The sequence below is a fragment of the Tupaia chinensis genome, unplaced genomic scaffold (assembly GCF_000334495.1).
Source record: "Tupaia chinensis unplaced genomic scaffold, TupChi_1.0 Scaffold146740_1, whole genome shotgun sequence".
NCBI lineage: Eukaryota > Metazoa > Chordata > Mammalia > Scandentia > Tupaiidae > Tupaia > Tupaia belangeri.
The window spans coordinates 1,533,356-1,541,235 of NW_006206595.1; the positions used below are offsets into that span (position 1 = coordinate 1,533,356).

Below are 7,880 nucleotides of genomic sequence, written 5' to 3' on the forward strand. Positions count from 1 at the left end.
TTATTCAAATGAGGGCTAAGCTGGAGATGCATGTTCCAGAGTGTACAGGTTTTACAGAGCCATCCTGCTACATTGACTGCAGGTAGACTGTCTACCTGATTCGGGGAGGGTGGGGGAGGGGGATTTTTTTTAACCCACTTGGAATTTTTTTTTTTTTTTTTTTTTTTTTAAAGAATTATTCCATCCAACTTTATTTATCCATTTATTTATTTTAATTTGACCAGAGAGTGATAGCGTGAGAGAGAGAGCATGAGAAAGCAAGCCGCCAGGTCTGGGACTTGAACTGTGATCGGCCACGTGGGAGTCCAGCGCCCCCAACCACCACGCCACCTGCTGGTCCCCCCACTTGGAATTCTTACTAAGATGTTCATCTGGATGTGGTGCCATATGTCCAATAACCCCTAGTAGTTTTATTTTTAAAAAAAATTATTTATTATTATTTTTTAATTTGACCAGAGAGACAAAGAGGGGACAGAGACAGAGAGGGAATGTGAAAAAGCAAGCCTCCAGATCCAGGTCTTGAACCATGGTTCACCAGGTGGGAGACCAGCACCTTAATCACTATGCCACAGGCCAGCCTCACCCTTAGTTATTTTCTTTCCTCCCAGGTATACTTCTGTCTTCATCCCCGCAGTGAATTTGAATTTTTTTGGAAGTTCCCAAACTGATGATCCTCTAGGAACTTAGAGAGCTTCTTCCCATCTCTCTCCTCTTGGGAATTTTTTGTCCCCTATTCCTGTGGATAGGGAAGTGAGAAGGAGATCCCTGACTCCCATCCCCACCCTGCAGATTCAGCAAGAATCCCTCAATGCTGCCCTTGTCTCTGCAGGTGCTGCAGTCAGCCAAAGAACAGATCAAGTGGTCACTCCTCCGGTGAAGACCTCACTGTTCCTGGCTCCTCACCCTGTCAAAACTCTGCATGTCTCTCGTGACTTCTCACCTGGTCCCATAATTGATGCTCTCAGGGTCATCTTGGGGATCATAAGGGATCTTTAAATCTCCATCTGTCTATGGTTGTCCCCCCAACCCACCTCCACACTTCTGATTGCTTTGTAGGGCAGGGGAAGCACCCTCTTCCTTTCTGTACTGAAATTTTGCTCCCATGCTCTCCTACCGCCATGTTTTCTCCTTACCTTCTGTGCCCTTTGCTGTAGCTACACTTCACATCAAGGCTGGGGAAAGAATGTGCTGAGTGTTTCCTGCCTTTACCTCTATCCAGCTTTCATCCCAACAGCCCGTATGTCCAGCAAGGGGAAGGAGAGAGAATTCTTTTCTATAGAGTGAGTGGGGTAGGGATTGTAGGGATGGATCCAGTCTCAGCCTCAGTCCCACTTAACTGGCCTCAGCATTTACTCCCTTTCCTTCTTACTGCCCTGTCCTTCCTTCCACCCTGGAAGATTGGGAACGGCTCATAGGGAGGGGACAGAATAGAAGAAACAGTGATTTGAATTTTATTGGCTGGGCTTATAAAATTAATTCTCTACCCTGATCCTAGCATATAGCTTCAAAACTGCTGTGGCCTATGACTGTCCACTATGGGAGTGTCCATCTTGGTCTGCTACCTTAACTCTCCTTTATTGCCTGTGGGATCTTTGCCTGGTTGTCCTCTCTGTACCCTGGAGTAAAGCCCATTGCTGGCATTAAAACTCCATTCTCAGTCCCGAGAAGAAGAGTTCCGTTCTCAGAACTGGGAATAGAGTGGAGTTTGGGTCTTGGGCATCTCGTCTCTCCCACATGCATTTACTCCTCTGCCTTGGGTCTGCAGCTGCGGCTTCCCAGTCCTTGCTCCGCCTCAGCCTTCCATCCAAGCTGTAGGTCTGGGCTCCTCCCCTCCCTAGGGTGCAGAGAGAGGTGCCTTCTTCATGAAACCTTTGGGACTTGGATTTCCCCAGGAGATGGAGGATGGAACAATCCACTCTAGGGTCTAATCTTTCCCCTTGACCCAAAACTTCCTTCCCACAAAAATGTCTTAAAAATCCTTCCTGAGATTTAAATATTCTGCCCTACCCACCAACTGCCAACTCTCCAGCACTGAAGTGGGGCGGGTAACTGGGCATATTTGAAGGGGCATCTTTGTGTAAGACATATGCATGGAGTCAGGAGAGAGCTACCTTTGTGTACCTGCTCTGTGCAAAGAAGAATAAAACAGATTTCTTTTTCCAAACTGCCTTTGTGTGATGTTTCTGTCCTCTTCCTCTCTTTTTTTGGCAGCTACTTCTATTCCTCCAGACCCCCCCTTTACTCCCCATCTTATAATATTTCTTTCTTCCTACCTCAGAGACTCCCCAGCAATCCCCCCACCATCCCTAATTTACGGGGCTGTTTGCCTCCTTGGCATCTCTCCGTCCCCTCGCCTGGAAATTGGCGCCAGGGGTGGGGTGGGGATGGTATTTTCTCAGTGGGAGTCCCAGGGAACTGAGTACGCTCCCCACCACCCCCAAAGCCAGCTGCCTGCTCCCGCCTCAGCCATTAGTAACCCGGAGACGCGCACCTGCGTGGGGGCTCTCCTCCAGCCTCTGCTCCCTTCCTGCACCTCCCACTCCTGCTCTGAAACGGCGCTGAGCGGGTTATTTATCGGAGCCAGCGCTGCTCCAGAAGGTCAGGACGGTGGTGTAAATAACCTCTTCTCGCCATTTCCCCGTCCCTCCAGAGCCTGTTCCCCTCCCCCTCCTCCACCTTTATTCGCACAAATGAATGTGGCTGGGCTGGCGCAGAGCCTGGCCCTGCATCTTAATGGGGCGGTGAGCTCACAAGATGGATTTAGCTGGGGGTTTTATGGTTGCCGCGGAGACAGGAGAATGCTTTGGTTTTCTTTCCCCCTTCCTCTGCAGGATTTTAAGGAGGGGGAGTGTGGGGAGCCCTCCTCCCCAATGCAGTTCGAAGGGTCTCCTTCTCAGTCACCTCTATTTCTCATAAAATGGGCCTGCAATTCCGGGACTAAGCAAGAGACTGTATTAGTAACTCAGATAGGGGAGGATGAGGGGAAAACGGTGGTAGGAATGAAGAATCTCCAGCAGCAGGACATGAAACCCAGGGTTGTCCAGTCTTGCCTGCTGTCCTGTGAAAACCTGCCAGTGTAGCTCAGCAACTCTGCGTGGTTGTGCCACCGCTGTCTGCAGTCCTGCGGTGAAAGTTAGGGTGCAGGGGGTGGATGAGATCTGGATAGCGCTCTTGTCTTTGCTTGTCTGCACTGGAAAAGGCAGTACCCAGCCTCACCATCCTAATCTTCCTACTTATCACCCCGCTTTGACCCAGGCAGTTTTCAGACTTGGAATTCTCCGAGCTTGTTTCCCAGTCCGACTTGGGAACTTCTGCCTTCTGTTTTCTACTACACATGGAACTGTGGTGCCCTGGGCTACCCAGTGCTCTGGCCAGCCGGCAGTTTTCTTTGGGACTGTGAGCAAACCCATCCCTGTACTGACCCAAGCAGACTGGGGAGCAGGATCTGATTATCTCCCTCCCTCCCTCCTCGGCCTCTTTCTGATTGTGGGCCTCTCGGTGTTTCTGTTTGTGAGCTGTTTCTTCCCCCAGGGGATCAGGGAGGCCCCTCCTCCCCTCTCCCTCCTGCCTCCCCTTTGGCTGGGAAAGTGACTACAGCCTGAGCAGTGCCAGACACCTGCCTGCCACATGTGCCAATTCTCCATTCTCTCCCCAGCCCCCACCCCAAATATCTATCCTTTCCCCACCCCACTGAGCTCAGGCAGAGGGAGCCCCCCCACAGGGTGATTTACTGCAGCAGCCTCTTCCTCAAGTGCCCCCCTCCAGCTCCCCTCCTTCCCCCTGGTGCCCATACCCCCTGGTTCCCACCATGTCCTGCAGCTGCCTTCCTGGTACAGCCTCCTACTCCCACTCTGGAGTGCTGGGCTGTGTAAGCCCCAGCTCCCAGACTGCAGAGTGGATGGGTGGGCAGGGGTGATTGGCCTCTGTTTCACCCATGGGAGAGTACATCAGCAACAGGGCCCAGTACATGGCAGCCAGCGCTGATGTCATTCTCACTGGGGGAGGAGGGGAGGTGACGGGAGAAAGAGGTGAAGGGGGCAGGGAACCAGCACTCCAAGACTGTCTGCAGAGAAGAAAGGTCTCTAAGAACTTCCTGCGTGGGGAAGAGTCCAGAATGTGGCTGCCTGGTGGACAGCACATCTTCGTTTTTCTGGCTGGGTCTGCAGATCTTGTCTCTGGATCTGTGTCTTATAATTCAATAGATGCTCCCCGTCTCCTCCCCTTTAGACTGACCCCAAACATGCACTTGTAGGGAAACTGATGCCTTACCCTTCTCACTTTGGTGTTTGCCTTTCAGTCTCTTTCCTCCCATTTCACCTCTCTAGTCACCTTCTGTTGCCAATCCCCTATACCATTATCATCATAACCTGCTTTTCCTGGACTTCCACCAAATCAGGGACTCAAGAGAACCTCTCCTCTCCTTCCCATTCCTCCTTGCAATCTGCCTCCCAGAGGTTCCCACTTGGGCCAGGAGAGCGATCCAGAAGGTGAGACTGAGATAGGGACGATGGCTGAGCTCAAGAGAGGCAGCGGCAAGAAAGATGGAGAGCCCAAGGAAGTAGAGGAGGGCAGGAGAAGGGGACAAGAAGATGGAAGGAGAAACATAAGGAGAGAAAAAGTGAAAGACAAAGAGGCAGAGGCTAAGAATGAGCAAAAAGCCAGAATGAAAAACTGGGAGAGTGAGAGAAAACCACACAAAGACGCAAGTCTGGGAGCAGAGAAAGAATGGAGAGATGGAGACCAAGTCACAAGAGAGGTCGCTGGAGAGGGGCCAGGCAAGGGGCAGGCTGGCTCTCCTGGGCTCCCTCCTGCTGATGAGCCATAAATCGTGTGTGTGTATGTGTGTGTGTGTGTGTGTATGTGGTATGTGTGCACATGGCAAACGTGTGTAGGGCCTGCCGGGATAGGGCCGATTTTCACAATGTTATTCTCCCATTTCTTTCAGCAGCCTCTTTCCTTGCACCCGTCCCAGCCCCCAGGCCCCAGCTCCCGCATTACTGATGCTCCAGGGGCCATCCTGATGGCATTTCCACATCTCAGGAATCCTGGCTTTCTCACTTGGAATGCAGACCCGCTGGAATGTCCAGGATCTGCAGAGGCCCCATCCCCTCACTGCCCACCCCCATGCCTGCCTACCAGCTGCTCCCGTCCATCTTTTCCTCCCACTCTCCTTGTTTCTCCCCCTCCTCCACACTGACCCCTCCTCCAGCCTCTGACCCCCAGCCCGCCTGGGGCCTGGGTTGGAGGGAGACAAAGACAGGATTTATCACCAGTACAGAGAAGCAGCCAGAGACCAGGGCTGAGGGCAGTGGCTGACCTCCCAGTGATGGAGGGAGCAGTGAGCCGGGTGTGGATGCATATGCGGGAGGCTGGAAGCCTGGTTTCAGTGGCTCCTGCTCACAAACCCCAACTTCCCCCCTCTAGCCTTGCTCTCTCTCTTGTTCCTAAAGATTTAGAAAACAGAGGAAAACTCTAAGGTGATTTCAAGTTTCTAAAGGAAAACCTGGGGACAGGGAAGAGATGAGATGAATGTCTTCGTCTTCTCTTACGGATACTGAAGAGGATTTGGAAAGCAGAGGCACTCGGGCACCAGCTGTTTGCAGGACTAGGAAGGGTTCAGGTCCAATAATGATGCAGAGGGTCCCTGTAACACAGAGAACATCTCAAGGCAGGCCCTGAATGCCAGTAGGGAGGGAAGTAAGGGTGATTAGGAACCCTGAAAGACAGGGGACAATCTCACCTGAAAGTGGAGAAACTGATTTTGCCAATTGCTCAAGCTCTAGCCTCTCTGGGAAGGCCTTCCTCCTGAGATCCCAACTCTCCCAAAAGGTGTACGGAGCAGTGGACCTGCCTTTACAGTAAATAGACTATTGGCCCGAAATTGTCTCTACTCAGCAGACAGGGTGTGTGCTCCAGGAGAAGGAACAGTGTGATCCAGGAGTTTCCGAGAAGCCAGGCCATATATCTCTGGGCCGACAGCTCCCGCAGCTTCCTAGCTGCCCTTGGAGACCCCCCCAGGCCCTCCACTCCGAGGCTCCCAGCCCTGCACCCAGCACCCACGTGCTTCCTCCCTGCACCCTACTGCCTAGAGAGGGGGCCGCTGGTTACCTCCAGTAAGAAGATGGCGGAAGGAAGAGAAACTGAGGCAACTGGGAGCTTCCTGCCTGCCAGTCTCCTACCACAGCTCCCCAACCCATTCCACTGAGATCTGTGAGGGAAAGTTTCCTGAGGTTTCTGCTTAAACTCCTTTGCAAGCTGAATCCATTCTCTTCATTTCTGATGGAAAGCCTAAAGTTGGACATTTTAGGGGATTGGGAAGAGACTGGGAGAGGACAAAAGCATTAGGGGGTGGGAGAGGTGCTCTGGGTTAGGAAGTAGCAGGAAACGGAGAAGAGAGTGTCCTTTTTTCCTCACTCCCCTCCCCCGCCTCGAGGAGGCAGATTTACAACCGGTTTAGGGGGAGGGGCAGCCTAAGGAAGACAGATCTGCAGTTTTGCCCTCTGAGTGTCTGGGTACTTAGCTTTAACTCCCCCATTAGCATCAATCCCCATCTTGCTGCCCATCCGTCTTCTGACATCAGCTCCTTTCCCCCTCTGTAGTCCAGGCTTTCTGACCCTAAGTGGCTCTTAAAGGGCTAGTCGGGACCCTGTCTCCCTCCCTCCTTCCACGGGGCTGCAGGCTGGCGTGTGTGCGCATGTGCACTGCCGCCGGCCTTGCTAAGGCCGCAGTGGACCGAGGCGACGGCGCGGGCGTGAGACTTGTCCGGCTCCCAGTTTGCTCCTTAGGCCTCCCTTCCATCACGGCCCCCATCTTTGTGCACTACCTATCCTCTCAGAGCAAGTCCTCTAAGGGCTAGGGGTCACAGGCAGGCTCCTGTGGGATCCACAGATTCTTTCTCCCTCATTTCCTGGAGGCCCAGAGCAAGGGCTGTCAAGTACTACCCACCGACTGTTTTTAATTCTCAGTCAGCAGTTGGGGGTGGCCAGGTTGGGGACTGGGACTCCTAGGAGTTGCCCTGAACCCCACATTCCTGGCCTCCTTTCCCAGGGACCCAGGATCCAGGCTGTGGTCTGTGGGAAGGTGGGGTTTCAGACCTTCCTCTCCCTGTGAGCTGGGGACAGGCCCCAGAAGCCTGAATTTCCTGGCTCCTCTCCCTATTCCTCAGCAACTGAGTCTGGGGGGCAGAGGGGCATCTCGGCAACTGAGCTTTGAGGTGTATCTTCTGCAGAGACGTCGGACCGCACTCCGGGGCTGCCAGGATGCCAGGCTGTTTGGAAAGTTCCTCCCCTCTCCGCCGTCAGGCCTTTCTGCTGCAGAGCTCTCTCTGCAGGGCTCTCCAGGAGCAGGAGCGTCGACCCCACCGCCTTCCTGCTTTGGGAAACCCACTGCCCACGGCCCTCAGGGCTCCCTTCTCTCGCTCAAGATGAGAGGGAATTGGCGGAGTGCGGGCTTTGGGAAAGTGGCCATGTTAAAAATAGGAGCCTCCAGCCACACCCCATCCCAAAGGCCCTTTATTTATTACCTTCCAAACCTCACTCTCAAAGATGCATAAATATTCCTAATTCCTAAAGGCCAACCCTGAACCCATAAATTTCACTGGGGAGTGGGCGAGGGGGCGGAGTGCGGGCTGTGGAGTGGAGAGCCCACTGCGGCACCCACACGGCCGGGGGCGGCGCCCGCCCTGTCCCCACGCAGAGCCAATGGCAGAGCCCGCGGGCCTCGTTCGCAGCCTTTCTCTCGGCCTTGCCTCTGCCCAGTCCTGCCCCGCCGCGCAGCGGGCCGCCAGGCCCAGACCCGCACCGGCCTCGGCCTCGGCCTCGGCCTCGGCGCGGCGCTCCCGCTGCGGCTCTCGGCTGGCCCGCCCCCCGGCCCTTCCCGCC

General features: G+C 54.0%; 1 protein-coding gene and 1 long non-coding RNA gene across 2 annotated transcripts in view; one reads left to right on the forward strand and one right to left on the reverse strand.

Annotated features, from left to right (window-relative positions):
* Positions 1 to 2,165, forward strand: part of COPZ1 (coat protein complex I subunit zeta 1) — a 27,960-nt gene extending 25,795 nt beyond the window's left edge. Inside the window, exon 9 of the mRNA XM_006169110.3 lies at positions 830 to 2,165. Within this exon, the coding sequence (XP_006169172.1) occupies positions 830 to 877 (48 nt within the window). The 3' untranslated portion in view covers positions 878 to 2,165. The remainder of the gene's footprint in view (positions 1 to 829) is intronic.
* A 607-nt stretch (positions 2,166 to 2,772) lies between these two features.
* Positions 2,773 to 5,835, reverse strand: LOC114006275 (uncharacterized). Its single transcript, XR_003548020.1, has 3 exons — positions 5,741 to 5,835; positions 5,504 to 5,644; positions 2,773 to 3,121 (listed from the first exon to the last, which is right to left on the reverse strand). It is a non-coding gene; the product is annotated as an uncharacterized LOC114006275 (long non-coding RNA).
* Between the last annotated feature and the right edge of the window lie 2,045 nt (positions 5,836 to 7,880).